The 16,942-nt window shown below is 30.2% G+C and overlaps 1 protein-coding gene across 1 annotated transcript; it reads right to left on the bottom strand.

Moving 5' to 3' along the window:
* Positions 1-416: 416 nt before the first annotated feature.
* LOC108852225 (transcription factor IIIB 60 kDa subunit) lies at positions 417-5,017 on the bottom strand. The gene is given in 19 exon segments (XM_018625729.2): positions 417-1,551; positions 1,632-1,679; positions 1,766-1,804; positions 1,807-1,854; positions 1,993-2,121; positions 2,208-2,288; positions 2,440-2,522; positions 2,633-2,747; positions 2,864-2,992; positions 3,110-3,190; positions 3,278-3,364; positions 3,483-3,580; positions 3,693-3,805; positions 3,889-3,948; positions 4,043-4,119; positions 4,208-4,296; positions 4,437-4,512; positions 4,675-4,756; positions 4,859-5,017. Coding segments are annotated over 19 exon segments (1,701 nt in total). The 5' UTR covers positions 4,921-5,017; the 3' UTR covers positions 417-1,347.
* Between the last annotated feature and the right edge of the window lie 11,925 nt (positions 5,018-16,942).

The following is a 16,942-nucleotide window of genomic DNA, read 5'->3' as shown; positions in this document are numbered from 1 at the left end:
CTGATAGTGTAGGAAACTTTACCGTCATGGAACTGCATGATGATGATTATGTGTTGTGGTTTGGTAATGTGTAAAAATAAGGTTCGTGGTATTGTTATTTTGTTTTCATTTTATATTTAAGCTGAAGTTTAAATGTTTTACTTTCAGATTTTCATTAATAGAATTTAAGCTTCTCCTGATAGTGTAAGAAAATATATCCTATAAATCTAAGAAAATACGCTATAGCAAAAATTCTAATAAAATAGGAAAATCAATCCTATAAATCAATTGATATAGAAAAACATTGTTTGGTTAAACTCTACAAATAATTACTTTAAACTTTATAATTGTAGCTTCAACATTCACGTTTTCAATCTCTACAAAGTCTCATTCCTGAAATTTTAAAATTACAATCCAATTGGATAAACTCTAAAAACAAGAACAGTAAATTTGTAAAATTAAAATTAAATTCGAAACATTCAACAAAATGGATTAAAATATCTAAACAACCAATTTGAATTTTTATCCGAATCCCGACGCGTAGCACCGGCCAACCACTAGTTTTTATATATATAATTACCTAAAAGCCCTTCTCTTCTTTCTCCAACAATATATCTCTCTTTCATCTCTCCCTCTTCTTCTCTTCTGCGATCATGAGTTTACCCATATTTCTTCTTCTCTTCTCAAATCTTCTATTTTCATCAAAATTAAACCCTAACCCCCCTATGGATTAATAAATCCATGGACAAAGATTTAAATTATATAGGTAACACGACAGAGACGTTGACGGATCTTGGAAATGAAGCGGGCCGGAGAAGTCGGAGGAGTCGGACTTGGAGGTCTGGAGAGGAGGGAACTTTGAGAGCTGGGTGGTGGGAGCGGAGGCGGCGACTGAGACGGCGGCAGAGGAGGAGAGGGGAGCTGAGATGACGGCGCGGGGGTGGGAAAGGACGCGCTGCGGGAGCCATGGACAGTAGTTGGAGCTGGGTTGTTGGGGGATCTAGGGGTGGGTGTCGGTGGTGCTCATGGACGGGTGTGGCGGCATCGTGAGAGGGAGGAAGGGATTTTGGGATTGGGAGATAGAGAGAGATTAGATAAACATCTCATTTTACGTTTGGACTCTTTCTCTCCTTATCATTTTTTTCCTGAAATCCATTTTTTATAGGCTTTGAATCTATGCAGAGGAGGTGGTTAAAGGGAGACGTGGTTAGGAGAAAGAGAGGTTGAAGCGCAAGGAGAAGAAGAGAGAGAAAGAAAGAGAGGGGCAGTAATATATTAAAATATTGTTAAATAGTGCAACACAGTACCTTTGTGTATTTACCTAATTACGAAAAAAGTGGTGGGTAGAGAGTGCAAATTCTCAATATATTAATACAATCCAAAATCATAACCATCCTCATCCTCTTCCTCTTCCACTTGGTCTTCATAGAATTTCTCATCTGTGTTCATTTCGTATGGTTGTTCTTCATCTTCTTCAGCTTCTTCTTCTTCCTCCTCTTCAATTTCAACTTCCTTCTTCTTCTTCTCTATAAGTGTTTCGGTTCTTGATTTCTTGTGGGACTTCTCACCTGACTGAAACAAGAAAAAATTGTATAAACCTGAAAGTGATGGGAACTAAAGAAACAAGAAGAGAAGATAATAATAAAACTTACGGAAGTATCTAAGAGCTCTTCCAAAAGATCGTAGTTGAAACTGATATTCTGTAATTAAGAGATCGAGACTCAAAATCAGAAACACGAGAAAATTCCAAACGTTCTTTTTCTTCAAAAGCTATATATTTTGTTACCTTTCTACCAAGCGCTCTGGTAACAGCTTCCAAAGGTGTGATGCGGGAGGCGCGTTCTTTGCTTCCTCTGCACGTTTTTGCCGCTTTTCCTAAAAGAATAGAGAACAAGAGTTTAACCGATAAACCATATTCGGGGTCATTAGTGGTCATTGTGCATATTATTATTCGTACTTTGATACTATAAGCATTTGCATGCATAAACACACTACTACTGCAAAGTTAGTCACCTTTCTAGAATTAGTCACAGATGCTTTAGAAGCTTCAACAAGATTTCTTGCGTATTCAGGGCAATTAGCATTGCTCGCGTTGAAAGCTTCACTAGCAGTCTTCAGAGCTGCTTCCTTATCCGCTTGCTCCTACAAAACAATTAAAATTTGGTAAGATTCTAAATAATTTAGTAAGGAAATACAAAGAGAAGATAAATGAGTATATCCTCTATCACCTTAAGCCAGTCTCTGTTAAGAAACTCCCATGATTTTTTAATGGCTACCTTTTCGTCCTCGTCAAGAATACAGCCATCCACCTGTGACCAACCATCAAATGTGAAGTGAAAACTGTTGCAAGGAAAATAGACTGAAGAGAAGTTTTCAATTTCATGTTCCATCTTCAGAGCTTAAAACATTCTACTTAGAATCTAATACAACACAAAGGAAATAAAATTATTGCCCACCCACCACAGGATCACCATCGAGGTCAGAAAGATTGTCTGACTCATCCGAAGCTTCAGCATTCCAATATGGTTCTTCTTCAATTTTCTCTGAGAGAGACAGACACGGCAACACAAAATTCTCAAGAGCTCTCAAACAATTAGCCAACAAAGAAAAAAAAAAAAAATCTATTTTCGATAGTTGGTTAAGCTATATATACCAATGCCTCCTCCCTCGTTTTCCTCTCTAGCTGCTTTTGCCATTCTCTCTTTCTCTGCTCGCTGGAAAGCAGGAGGATCCGACCCACCAACAACTCCACCAGAAACTTTCATGAACTGCCGGAAAAAAATTTGGAAAAGAAAAGCATCTGATTGTCAACTCTCAGGAGCCATGTGTCACCAGTTGCTTATGCTTAAAAGAAAATGGAAGGAGACAAGTCTGGAGACTTTACCTTTTCGTGACAGTCCTTGCATAATCCATAACCAAAACTTTTTGAATCCTTATGTTTACAGTTCACTACTTCCTTGTCGGAATTTGGTCTTGGCGTAAAAGGTTTTTCGCTTTTTTTGAGCTCCTTAACCTATGCCAAGCATGTACAACAATTGAAAAAAAAAAAAAATCAACAAGTACAATATGAGCGGAAAAAAAAATGCATAATGACAACATCTAATTAGCGAAATAAATGAAAAAAACTCACAGTTAAACTTGCAGCTTCGGTGTTAGCAAACTCATTCAATCTTTTAGTTATTGTTGCTCCACACATATGCACAATGTGTGCCTGAGAAACACACATATCAAAATCGAAACATCATTGCTCTGCTTTAATCTTTATAACAAATATCATCGCTGAATCAGATATTCTTACAATATCGGTGGTCGAGCACTTGATACCACGAGAAAGGGCAGCTATGTAAATTGCTGCTCCACATATTCCACTTGGTTTGCGGCCGGTCTGCAAGCCAGCCCCAATAGATTAGATGGTCAACAATTAACACAAGACAAAGAACATGTACGTAGTAAGGTAACTGTAAAATTAAAAAAAAAAAAAGAGGAGGAGTCGAGTCACACACCTGCATCCAATCTCTCTTCATACTAGCTATAATGTTGGTAGCCGTTTTTATGACTTTTTTTCTTGTTTTATCGTTGTCATGTTCACCTTTTAATAAGCCTACAAAAGTGTGTGCAATGATGAAACAAGTGTTTGATACAAACTGTTGTTTGTATTTGACTGATGTTCACACCAAACTAGTAAATAAATAAATAAAAGAAGACATAATTACTTTTTGTGAATCGAGGAATGAAGATTGAAGGATCAACAAGCTCCTCATAGTTGTTGTTTTCCACCAAGAAGAGCAGTTCACAGAGTTGCAAGTAGACAGAACCTAACTCGTAACTATAGACAAATGAAACCTTAGTCGACTCTGTAGTAGACTAAACAGGTAAGTAGGGGAATGAAAACAGTTCCTCTCAACTTACACGGAAACTCGAAGGTAGCTCGAAAAATCAATAAGAAGAAATGCTAACTTCTTTTGTTGCCTACAGAAGAAACGTAAAAGTTTTGGTGAATAATCGAAACATAAGTGATTATTAGGAGAGAGAAAAGAGGATTACAAAGATTCCCAAAAGCAACCTGCAAGCCAAGTAGAGACAGGAAGAGAGTACTAGTTCACTTCTGCGCCCTTTGGTGAAGTTTTGGTCAGCTGCGACCTTGAGAAAATAGATTTAAATAAAGTTAGACGGTGACAAGAAGAGACATAAGAAGAAGATATGTAAAAAAAAAAAAAAAAAAACCGACCCCAAATAATCGGAAAGCCATGTTAACCACAACATCACTGTCATCACCAATTTGCAAGGCATCTCTCAAATTCATTAACTCATCTCTAGCTGCCCACAACCCCCCAAAAAAAAAGGATCAAATTGTGGCACAAAGGTAAAAGAATCTAACAATTATGCAATGACTTTTTCAAAATTTATGAGCACAATGCAAATGGTAAGATCAGAAAGAAAAAGAAAAGACAAAATACCAATTCTATTTCTCCTTTCACGTGAGCTTGTAATCCCACTCGAAACACTACTCACTATGTTACCTGACGCTTGGCTCTGCAGCAGCAGCAGCCACCAGATATATAAAAATTAATGTGTAGTAATTAGAAACCAAATGGTCGAATAAAAAGATATATGTCGCCATAACAAGAAGAGATCTGACAACCACTCTTTCTTCAGAAGAAGCAGCGGGGAGGGTTTAGGGTTTAAGGGGGGTACCTGTCCAGCGGCATTCTTAATGAAAGTAACTTCATCAGAAAAATAGAAGTTTTCCAATATCCTCCCACATTTATTACATGCCCTACAATCAATCATCAACAACCATAAACACGAGAAGCTCATCACCAATCAATCATAACTAACTCGGAACTAGAAGAAAACCTTCAAATCGAAAAACACTTACAAAGCACCGCCTTCTGGGCGTAATCCGGCAACTTCCTTCCCACAATGGTTACACCACACCATCGCAGTCGCAGTCGAGAGGGGGGTTTTTATTAGGCTTCAATCGTGTATCAAAAGAAACGAAACACTCACGGCACGGCACCAAAAAAAAAAAAAAAAAAAAAAGCTGAGAGAGAATTGCAGACTCGTCACGCTTTTTATATCGAGCGCTCGGGTCGCGCTTAAGATGGGCCACAGGCCTCTATTATTATAATTAGCTTTGTTTATTAAATGGCCCGCCCGGGATTACAAGAATCTTTGTTATGATCGATCACAAGATCTGACTTCAAATGGGCCTTTGTTATAAACTTTAAAATAATGACATGTGTAAATTATCAGTCTCCGTACTCGGTTTGGTCACCAAAAGCAGATCATACAACATTCTATTGCACTACCTTGGGATTATTTATACGAGATTTAAACCTAACTAGATTTTGATCCGCTCTTTAAAGGGTGGGTATACTTTTTGTTTTAATTTAATTCTCATATTTGTGTTTCTTTTTGATTATATTTATATTTTTTCTAATCATATTTGTATGAAAATGTTAATTAAAATATATTTTATTAAATAATAATAATTTAAAAATTGATCCGGTATACGTTCGGTTATGGCTTGGTTGCCGGTCGAACCCGCAAACCCGCGGGTTTCAATTTTATTTGGTCGAAAATATAACCCGCACAACCCACATACAAATAATTTGTACCGACACCCGCCCCATTTAATTTTGCGGTTATCCGCGGGTTATAATTTTTAATTTTTTTAAAAAAATTTAATTATTATAAAAAATATAAAAATATATTTATAATAAAATTTATATATTTTAAAATTTTTATATTGTTCTTGTTAAATTACCATATTTTAAAAAAAGTGTTTACTTTTATTTTTATTTTCATTTTTAACTACTTTTCGGGTTAGCGGATACCCACAATCCAAAATTTACCAACCTGCTCCCACCCCGAATAAAATACTCATAACCCACATTCGCAAATCGATTTTTTTTCAAAATTATATTAATTAAATTATTATTAAACACAAATATAAAAGTTAAATTTTTCCAAAAAATAAAACAAAATATATACCCGCTCTTTGAAAGGACAAATCAAAATATAGTTTATTTTATTAAAATAAGAATATAACCTATTGATAAATATTATATTTAACTATGTATTTCATTTATTTAAGAGACTATTTTATCAATTTAAATTAATATTAAACATAGATATAATTAGAAAAAAACTTAAATATAAAACTTAAATTTTTCAAAAAAAAAATAAAATAAAAAAAACAAACTTGTTTTTTGGAGGGCAGATGTCATATATAAAGATGTTGACAGTGTAAATACTGATCATTTACCAGCTTTGTGCATAGAGGTGCTTCCACTTTTAGAGCACGTCACGTGTTCGAAACAACTACAACACTTTTATTTTTTTTTCTAAATAATTTCTTTAATGAATGGTTTATTGTAAATACATCGTCGTCTTCTTTATGATAACTTGTAGGTTTCTGCAAAAACATTTCCATAGTCGTCATATAAAAGTATCATTATAAGCTGCAATATTGTGTTTTTCTTTCAGATCTTTCATTCAATTTTGTAGATCTGGTATATAAATTCCATTCAAAACCTAGAAAAATGGATTATTTTTAGAAAACCAATTTATTCATCGAATTTGACAAATCACCACGGTAACTCTCGGCTCCATGGCCGAGCAATTGATCACTATGCCTACGTTTCTGAACCTACAAATATGTCTGTTTTGTGATTAAACCTATGCAAGTTTGTGTGTTGTATTATACTTGCACAAATTATTAGTTATATGAAATTGTACTGTCAAAAAAAAAATTGTACTCTCTGAAATTAAAATTAGTCGACAGTTTGAGAGGAAGTGAGTCCCGCATAATATGGAACTGAATTAGTGGTTTACAATATTTTTATAAAATGCATAATTATCATTTATTATTGATATTTAATGGACAGTTATGAAATTTAAAAAGTGGACACAACTTTTATCAACTGGTCATGCCGGAGAATTAATAGAATAGATAACCGCGACGAAATGGAGCATAGAGAGAGAGAGAGAGAGAGAGAGAGAGAGAGAGAGAGAGAGAGAGAGAGAGAGAGAGAGAGGAGAGAGAGAGAGAGAGAGAGAGAGAGAGAGAGAGAGAGAGAGAGAGAATGTAACTTACGGAAACAACTCGAATCTTCTTTGCAGAAGAGTGAAGCATTGTGTAGATGATTAGGGTTTTTCTTTGTTCTCGATCACAGACTTGAGGAACGACGGCTGCAAATCCTTTACCTAACTGTCGAATTAACCGAAATCAAACTTTGAAACGCCGCGAAACGAAGCAGAGAGAGAGAGAGAGAGAGAGAGAGAGAGAGAGAGAGAGAGAGAGAGAGAGAGAGAGAGAGAGAGAGAGAGAGAGAGAGAGAGAGAGAGAGAGAGAGAGAGAGAGGAGGAAACTTATGGTGAAGAGCTACGGAATCTCTTCTAGAGCTCGATTCTTCTCAGCAGTGAGTGAATCTTGTAGAAGGAAGAACGCTTCGTGTAGGTTAGGGTTTTTCTTCGTTCTCGCCTCTGATAGGGACTTTAGGCTGCGACAGATTATACTATAACCAATTCGGTTATTATCGTTATAGGTCGGTTCGGGTTAGGTCAGTTTGTCTATAAAATCTGAAAAAAATTTAAAAATTGGATTTCTGAACCAAACCAATTCGGTTATTATCCATCTGAACTTGATCGACTTTAATTCATTCGAACACCGATTGGTTTATTATTTAATTTCCGAATTTAAAACAAAGATATTCGAAGTGCACAAAAGAAAAAAAAAGAACAAAGAGTATTCGACACTATATAATCCAAGCTTTACAATTATTTTTTTCTATGATAAATATTCAATTGCCTCAAGCTGACCTTGCTAGTTTTATAATTCATGAAATTTGCGATTTTGAAGATAATCAAATTTTAATTAATCAAACTCGCTAACTCTTATTGTCTCCTCTCTATATACGTCTTCGAAGAAAAACAAAAACTAAATTTAATTTTTCTTGGTATCTTTCAAATATAATATCTTCTTCTTCTAATTGATTACTAGGTTATTTTCTGCGCTACACGCGGATAGTTCTTATTATATAATCTAACTGAATTTGTTGTATTAGTAGAATTTTCTGTTTTTATAAACTATTTAGTGTGAAGGATATAGTATAAGAAAAGAGACATGCTCTGACTTGTTGTTATTTGATTTTTGTATATAGGTTTTTCATCGTATTTTGTAATATTTTTTTAATTGGGCCAAATATCAAAATTGAATTCAAAATGCATAAACAGTTTTTAAGATGTCGGAAAGTTATCCTTAATTATTTTTTCTTGATTATAATCTTCTGAGCTATAGACTGGAAGTTTAGCTCTAACTGTTTATTGAACTTTACTCTTATTTTTCCTTTGAAGGCTTTGATGTTTTCATTTTTGTGTCAAAGTAAAAATGTGGCTGATGATGAAATGAATAATAGTTTTCATGCAAATAGGAATTATATGTATCGGACTTTTAAGTTTTTATTGTCTTTTTCTTTTTATATATTTTAGGATATACTTGTCACCATGACAATTTTATATCTCCGATTATGGCAAATCCGGACTCGCACATATAATAACAATTTTTAAACTATTAATGTCCATATATATATTGTAGCAGAAGCAAATCAGGTTGTAAAGAGTAAAAGACTATACGGCACCAATAATAATAAATATTTTTTAAAGTTAAAATTAACAAATCTTTTTTTTTATCTAAAGGCAAAGATTAACAACTCGAAACTAAAATATATACTTGTCACCATGACAATTTTAGCACATTATTAGATTTTGTCCATTTTTCTTCATAATAAAATTACACAATGTGCCATGGTTTGTTATATGCTCTGTAGCATCAAAGGATGATGCAAAATAAACGATAAATAAAAAATCCTTTTATCTAACTTAACATAATTTATTGAATTTAAGATTTTAGGTATGTTTACTATCATATCTCATTGTCGATGTTATCTGTAAAAATTATATACAACATAATATATATATATATATATATATATATATATAAGTTAATTATTTACATTTTTATTGTATGATAAAGTCCAAATTTATAAAGTAAGACTATATCATAATAAAGATAATAATTCCATTCAAATAATAAATAATTCAACTATTAAACTTAAAAAAACATTATTTTACTATTGAAAAATACCAAACAGAAAACTAAAAAATTTCTATGCTACAAATGTAATAAAATTAAATTCCAAAATAAAATAATAATAATACAATTCCATGCACAGAAGATTCATCTAAGGCTTCAAAATATCAAATAAATAAAATAATCAGACTAAGATTTCTCTTTTAGTGCATATATGAAACACAGTTAGTTATTGAGTATCTAATCTATTAAAACTGAAGTACACTTAGAAATTAGCCCTAAGTTTTTCTTAATATTTACATTCTTATGCCACTACCCTTAAAACACAGTAGTTTCATTTAAAACTCTTCCTTAAAATTAAAAACCTGCAACTTAACCCAAACAATACAAGCCCATTTAATTATAGAACAATACTTGGGTTCACCCCTAGGGTGAACTTATGAATTCACCTATTTTCTTATTGCAATCATATTACCATAAATATTAATATCACATAAATAAATAAATCATACAAAAGAAGTAAATTTTAAATCATAAATTCTAAATTCGAATCCTAAACCCAAATTTTAGATCTTAAATTTTAAACAAAACCCTAAACCTATACCCTAAACCCAAACTTATACCCTAAACCAAACTATATACCATAAATCCTAAACCCTAAACTCAAACCATAAATCCTAAACCTAAACTCTAAACCCTAAACCCAAACTCTAAACCTTAAATCCTAAACCTTAAACCCAAACTGTATATCATAAACCCATAATTTTCAAATACCTTTGGGTTAATGATCATCAAATATATTTTCAAATACATTTTAGGATATAGAGTTCGGGTTTATGGTTTACAGTTTGGGTTTAAGGTTTAGGATTTAGGGTTTATAGTTTGGGTTTAGGGTTTAGAGTTTGGGTTTTTTTTTTTTTGTCATCAACAAACACAGACTCATATAGACTCTGCGAACCAAACTGGGAACTCTGCATCCATGTGAACGACGAAAGACGATTGCTGTCTGGCACTGCGTGCCAAACGATCCGCCTTTGAATTCTCCGTTCTTGGTACATGGATAATCTGTGAGCTCGAGAAACTATCTTGCAAACTTCTTATTCCTCCAGATAACTTGCGAAGGCTGGCCACTCCTCTGGTTCCGAAACCATCTTCACCAACTGAGAAAAATCCGTTGCAAAAGTAACCTGGTATTGTCGTAAATTCTTCATACACTCCATTGCCCAAATTAAAGCCTCCACTTCTGAATGAAGTGGCGATAGACTGGCCCTAACATTTCGCGCTCCCATTAAACCCGTAAAGCCTTCTAGTGTACTGAACCATCCTTGTCCCGAAAAAAGGTCCTTATCTTTCCATGAGGCATCCGTAAAACACCATCTCCCCGGAATTGTGGGAAGTTGGTGTACTTGTGGGAGTAAAGTGCTCCGTGCATTCGTTTCTTGTGCCGCAGCCCACATATTAGATTCGGTCTCTGCCAGCGTTAGTGTATCTCTTGCATCAATATCCAAATTACTAAATACCTTAATGTTCCGTGCTTTCCAAATATACCATAAAATCCAAGCAAATCGATGATCCGTCATTTGTGGTAAAACTCTCCAGAATAAATGATCAATATTAGTAAACAATGATTCCGACGGGAAAATCGCTGGGTTAGTCGGAATCGTTGAGAGCGCCCAAACTTGCCTTGCTGGTGGACAGTCAAAGAAAACATGATTCAGTGATTCCTCAGCATGCCCACATCTATCACAACCAATATCCCCTTTCAAACCTCTTGCTTTTAGATTCTTTTTGACCGCAATACAACCTGATATAATCTGCCATAAAAAATGTTTTATCTTCGGTGGACATTTCACTTGCCAACAATAAGCTTTTAATGCATCTACTGTTGGTCCAAAAAATGCCGCTTCTTTTCCATTATCTGGGTATACCCGTTCTACCTCGTATCCTGATTTTACTGAATATTTTCCATTTTTAGTAAAATGCCAACCTTCCTGATCTGACATGATCGTGCGACTCAGGGGAATACTTTCAATTATTTTCGCATCCAAGGGATCTACCAAATTCCGAATTGCCTGCGAATTCCATGTCCTGGTACCTGGAATAATAAGCGAGTCAACCGTAAGGTCCGGAAACAAGTTGTGATGATTTTTGTTTGCTGGTCTCGGGCGAGTGGTTGGGAGCCAGGGATCATTCCATACTGAGATAGATGACCCTGTTCCCACCCTTTTAATTAGTCCTTTGCTAACCAGAGATCTAGCAGATACGATACTCCTCCAGCCATATGATGGGGAGTATGAGCGGATCGGTTCCAGGGGTGACGCGTTCCTGAAATACCGTCCTTTAAAAACTCTAGAAAATAGAGTTTGGGTTTATGGTTTAGGATTTAGGGTATATAGTTTGGGTTTAGGGTATAGGTTTGGGTTTAGGGTTTAGGGTTTAGATTAAAATTTAAGATCTAAGATTTGGATTTAGGGTTTGAATTTAAAGTTTATTATTTAAAGTTTACTTTTTGTAATTTATAATTTATTTATTTATGTGACATTAATATTTATGGTAATTTGATTGAAATAAGGAAAGAGGTGAATTCATAAGTTCACCCTAGGAGTGAGCCTAAGTATTGTTCTTAATTATAATATTTAACCTATTCAAATATCGTTGAGCAAAAATTATGAAACACATGCTTTTTGGTCAATTTACTAAGTAGTTTAATTTTTTTTCTTGACTGAGTAGTTTAAATATCTAAACATGATAAAAAAATTTGGAAGTAAATTTAGAAATCGTAGTATAAGACAAAAGAATAGATATCATAAAATGAGAAACTCTGGAAAAAAAAATCCTATAGTGAAAAACTCTAATGTGTCATCTCTATAATATTATTTGAGAAGTCGGTTTCCTATGTGTCGCGCTCACGTTAACTCTCACGATGGTTGATTACGCTGATACCCTTAATGAATTAAAAAATTTACATTTAAAAACTATTATTGAAATTTTTATTTAGTTTCCTTTTAAAATTTTCCAAATAACATATATAATAAAAAAAAACATCAATAAAGTTTTTTTAAAATACTAAAAACGAAAATATATGTTTATATAATATGATTTCATTAAAAAAAGGAAATTTCACAAAATAGAAATATTCCATTTAAGACTATTTTAAATAACATAAAATATACTTTTGAAGTAATAAAATATTTATTTATATCTATATTTTCTTAGATGAAAATATATATTTTATAATGTGATTTCTTAATCTATAAATTACATTTTACTTATATAATATGATTTCTAAAATACAATCACAAAAAAATAAAATGTTTATTTTAAATAGATATTAAAAATAAAGTCAAATTAACTTTTGATCAAATAATTAAAATATTTTAAATTAACATAACACTATATAATTTAACAAGGTAGATATATTATATATGACCATTATTAAAAATGTTTTTAATATTAAATTTTATGTTTGTCAAAGTTAATATAACCATAATCAAAATACCAACGCAAATCTGAATTCTCATTTTAGGATTATTTACATAAATTTCAGTTTACCATTTAATATATATAAGACATAAAATTATTTAGAATTTATAAATATTTTAGTTATTGTAAATATTGATATGTGTTCATGGGCTTCCAAAAAGTATTAGTTACTTATGTAAGTAACTTCTAATTGATTATCGTTTTACTTTCTAATATTTTATTTTAAAAATCAACATATAATTTAATTTTTGTAATTTGGAATCAAATATTTAGTTTATTTTTACTTCATTCTAAGCACAATATATCTTAAGTTATACATAATCTTCCTCAAATATATTTACATATCTAAGATAACAACCAAAGTAAAAGCAAATAATCATAATTTCATATATTTAAAATAAAAAATATTAGTTGAATTTAGAGAAATTGATTGATGCAATATATCCAAATGATAACTTATTTAAAATCATATGTCTGATTAAAATAATATAATATTATTAGTATAAATTATGCATACAAATTATAAATTAATTCAAAATTAAAATTAAATAACAATCAACTATTGTAACATATTTAATTTATAAATATTTGTATCCGTGCATGAGCACGGAAAAATCACCTAGTTGGTCAATAAACATAAAAATTTTGTTTTGAAGTTAACAAAAGGAAGACATGCCAGAAAAGATTTGATTGTAAAACTAATATTCGATATCTATAAAAAATAAAAATAAAATATCATCCGTACGGGTGTGCGGATCAAACACTAGTATGTATTTAATATTGAAGTAAGAGTCCACGTGAAAACTATATGTTCTGCCAATGGTATACGCAAAATATGCATCATATCGCATGTTAGATCACTCATCATGTTTTGTAAAAACAATGTATTGCCAACTTAAGTAAACCAAATGTGCTTTCATATTTTCCGATCCATTATAATGCATTCCTCTTGATGATATTGAAGTATTATAGTTCACCTTTACATATTCGATTATAATATGTTTGATAATTTGTGCTTGGTTTGGGCTCCATTAGAAGTTTTGTTTAACAAAACAAATCCACATTCTAATTTTGAAATGTTGACTGTAAAATAAATGAGATGAAGCTGTTGACTATTCATCAGTATCTTTAAAAAAAATATATAAAACATCTAAACTATTAAGACTGAAGTACACTTAATTATATCCCCTTAAAATTGCTCAAATATTACAAATGACTGCCACTGCATTTAAAACAAATAATTAATCTAAATTACTATTATTATCTAACCAGATTTGGCTGGATGATTTACTTACCAAACTTTTTTTTCTGACATCACTTACCAAAAACTTAAAATATACGTTTAATATCCTGTGCATTGTAGTTTTATATCTTATATATTATACACATGACATTAAAAAAACACCTGTCAAATGTTAGTGAGTCACCGCATTTGTATTTTTAATTTTAATAATAGCATTTACATTACAAAATATTTTATATATACAATGTAATACTTGCACAAATAGATTAACATTTGGGTTGATATATAGATACAAAATTGTCATCAATAACGATCCACTTAATCATTTATAAAACACAGTAATTACTAATGGTTTAGAAATTTATAATGATTTTATAAATTAAAAACAATGAAAACAATCAATAACCATTATTAAAAAATGTTTTCAATATATATAGGAAAAATTCAACAAAAAGATTAATTTCATATACTAACTTAAATTATAGTTTTTATATTTGACATTAAACTTGATGGACCAATACAATTAATTATATGATGACATATATAGGATACATAATAGTGACTAGGGCTGGGCGTTCAAATATCCATTTCGTTAGTGGTCAAAGATTTCAACCCCGTTCATATATTTCTAAATTTCAGTTCGAATTATCACTAGGGTTGGGCGTTCAGATATCCATTCGGGTTCGTTTCAGATCTGTGTTTTGGATTTCTGGAATCAAAAATTTCAGTCCCATTCATATATTTTTAAATTTCAGTTTGAATTACATTCGGATCTTTGCGGATTCAGTTCGGGTTCAGATAATCCATTTAAATTATTTTTTAAAATTCACTATATATTTTGAATTTCTTAAAATCTATAAATAAAACAATATATTGTATATAAATTTGAATAACATATGTCAGAATACCTAAACTTAACATATAAATTGGTTTAGTTTAAATTTTGGATCAAAAATCAAAAATTATTTTAAATATTTTTGCTGTTTTGAGTGTACTTCCACTATGTTAGATATTTATATTTGACTATTTTTATATATTTTCAAGTATGTAAACCAACCTAAAAATATCATATATATTTTGGATATTTTTATATACATTAAAACTAAAAATAATTAATATATATATATATATATAAGTATATAAATCTTTTTCGGATACAGAACAAATATCCAAAATACTTTGGTCCGAATTGGTTATGGTTTCGGTTGTCTAAATATTAAAATTTTGATAGTTTAGATATTAATCAATTTTGGTTAGGGTTTGGTATTATTTTTTTGGATCGTGATCGGTTCGATTTTTCAGATTTGAATTTTTTATCGAGTTTTGATATTGACATGAAAAATAAATAGCAATATATTTCTGAAATATACACCCGCACGGGTGTGCGGGTCAAAATCTAGTATCTAATTATTACAAAAAGTCTTTCAAATGTAACATATTTCATACAAAAAGTAAAAACAAAATACTCTTATGTAATTTAGCAAATTAACATGTATATATTTAGACTTCAATTTCTTTTGCAATCATCTTAAAATCAATTATGCTGACAGGAAAATCAAATTAATATACCTTCATATCTTTGATAAACTAGGTGTTTTCCTGCACCATGTGCAGTAAAAGAATTTTAAAATATTTTTTAAAAGATAAATATAAATTATATTTATTTTTTATTAATATTATAAATTTTCTTTTTCTTATCAATATTTTAATATAAATTTGATTTAACTGAACATTAAAATTAAGATAAAACCAATTTTGTTTATTTTGAATTATATTTAAGAATGTGCATGTATATATTTAAAATTATAATCTTAGGTAGATTTTTCTATCTATTTATTTAAATTAAGTATATTAAATAAATATGTAAAATTTCAGAATTGTCAAAAATTAAAATTAAACTATATTTATAAAATCTGTAAATGTATATAAGAAACTAATGATTTTAAGATTTAATTTGATTTTATGATTTAATTTTATAATTTTCTAAAAATATGTATATATTTTTGAAATATTTTTAATTTAAATGATATTTCAAAATTTGAAATACTATAATTGAATATATTTATTTTAATGATGATTTATGCGTTATTGCCGTATTTTTAAAAAGTCCAAAAATATAAATCGATAATAAATATAATATATGAGTTATTACCATATTTTAAAATTTTTATCAAAAAATATAAATTAACATTAAATATAATTGTTCATGTCATATTAATCTATAAGACATATCATCAATTTTAGTAGCTATGTCACAATTATTAATCTAGGTGTTTTCATGCACCATGTGTAGTGATGAATTTTTTAAAAGTTAAATTTTATATTTTAAAATGTGATTTATTAATATTATATATTTTATTATTTTGACTAATAATTAATATAAATATCATTAATTAAGCATAAAATTAAGAGAAAATATATTTTTTTATTTTAAATTATATTTAAGAATATATATGTATATATAAAGTTAAAATCTTAGATAAAAAAATTATTTATTTCATTTGGTTAAATTATTAAATCAACTTGTACAAAATTACTAAAAATCATATAAAATTGTATAGTTATCAAAATTTAAAACTAAATAATATTTATATAATTTGTAGATATCTAAAAGAAACTAATGATATTACGATTTATTTTTTTATTAATTTAGAAAATTTAGAAAATTTTAGATAATAAAATTTTATTATTATAAAAGTAAAATTATATAATATTTCGAAATTCAAAATATCATATTTGAATATATTTATTTTAGTGATGATTTATGAGTTATTACCATATTCTACAAAGTTTACCAAAAATATAAATCAATATTAAATGTAATATATGAGTTATTGCCATATTCTAAAAAGATTTCCAAAAATATATAATAGCATTAAATGTATTTGTCCATGTCATATTTAACCATATGACATGTCATCAATCTTAATAGCCACGTCACAATCATTTTGTGAAAACGATTGTAGAGAAGACATGTGGCAAATCACTTCTCAAATATAGACTAGGGGATAGTGTATTGTCTACGATATCATGAATAAAATTTTCTAAATTTATAAAACACATATAATGAATATCAAAATAAATATATAATATTAAAAAATCCGGCGCGTAGCGCCGGCAAACCCCTAATTTTTACATAT

The sequence above is a fragment of the Raphanus sativus genome, chromosome 4 (genome assembly GCF_000801105.2).
Source record: "Raphanus sativus cultivar WK10039 chromosome 4, ASM80110v3, whole genome shotgun sequence".
Taxonomy (NCBI): Eukaryota; Viridiplantae; Streptophyta; class Magnoliopsida; order Brassicales; family Brassicaceae; genus Raphanus; species Raphanus sativus.
This window is presented reverse-complemented; position numbering and strand designations above follow the sequence as displayed.